General features: G+C 31.6%; 1 protein-coding gene across 2 annotated transcripts in view; it reads right to left on the reverse strand.

The window, feature by feature from the left end:
- Positions 1-1280, reverse strand: part of LOC117108884 (T-box transcription factor TBX1-B-like) — a 47884-nt gene that overhangs the window by 3857 nt on the left and 42747 nt on the right. For both annotated transcript variants that reach the window (XM_033251054.1, XM_033251053.1), the window contains exons 6-7: positions 643-710; positions 194-330 (exon numbers count right to left, since the gene is read on the reverse strand). In XM_033251054.1, the coding sequence (XP_033106945.1) occupies positions 194-330; positions 643-710 (205 nt within the window). The remainder of the gene's footprint in view (positions 1-193; positions 331-642; positions 711-1280) is intronic.

Raw genomic sequence — 1280 nt, forward strand, 5'->3', positions numbered from 1 at the left:
ATATATATATATATATATATATATATATTCATTTGATGTTTTCCTTGTCAAATAACTTGGTATTTATCCAGTCCGGAGTGTGATTTAACCGGACCGGATATATATATCTATCGACATAGGCTATATATTGATCGGCTGATATAAGCCGAGACAGACATAATAATACGGTAAATATAATCCGATTACTCCTTACGTTGTTCTTGTCGGTTTGCCTTGTTCCCAGCCCTGGCTCTTGCCACACCATATATTTGTAAAGAACTTGGACGGTGATGATTACGGCTTCGAGGTCCGTTATTGTGCGGAATAATCTCAATTATACTTGAAGAAAAACTGAAACAAACGTACCAAGTTGTTAATTGTTTTGGCACGATCAACAATTCAATCACAAAAAGACTTAAAGTGCAGTTAACGAAAAAGTTTCGGTTTAAAGGCCGGTATAGTATCGTAAAGGTAATATAATTCCGATTTGTCATTTATGATGAATAACTTGTCAAAAACGATCCCTTTTAACAACATAGTGTAAGGGTGATTGGTGTCGGTTTATGACTAAAAATCATTAATTTCGTGATTGATATTATAAAGGTGCATAGCGCATTTGATTAAAACTAATGGTAAAAAGTCGTATTATGACTATTAACTTACCAATCATCTGGGTCACATTCCCTGAACCCTTTTGCAAACGGATTACTGGCGATCTTGAGCTGAGTAATCTAAAAATAATCAATAAATTAAAAAATCAATACATTGTACAAATATATTCAGAAGAGAACCGTACCTCATGATTATTAAAACTAATATACTCATACACAGGTCTACTGATTGGCATATACCTAAATCGATTTTATTATAATTGCAAAACAGCATTCCAGAGAAAAAAATTGTTATAATTTATTTAGATTGAGCCCTACAGTTAGTTTGATTATAGTTTAAACTGTTCCTACAATTTAGAAATGCATTTTACACAGTGGCCTGCCGCGGCAATACATGAATATACAGATTGTAATTATACAAGATAATTATTTCTTTAATATTTTTTAATGCAATTTATATATAATGAGTAGTCACAGACCACACCCATTCAGCACAATGACGCTGCGAGTTATGGGTCATTCTCCTATCTTTAATATTATGATATATGGTTACACCAGTAATTTAACTGTTCCCTGGTTACACATAGGCACTATTCATAATGAAATATATATATGCCTAATATTATTATATGATCACTGTTATTATTATCTATTCGTTATGTTTGATATGTATATATACTACATATATAT

Source organism: Anneissia japonica, unplaced genomic scaffold (genome assembly GCF_011630105.1).
Source record: "Anneissia japonica isolate Jap-2015-1 unplaced genomic scaffold, ASM1163010v1 scaffold2617_len527014_cov191, whole genome shotgun sequence".
Lineage (NCBI taxonomy): Eukaryota > Metazoa > Echinodermata > Crinoidea > Comatulida > Comatulidae > Anneissia > Anneissia japonica.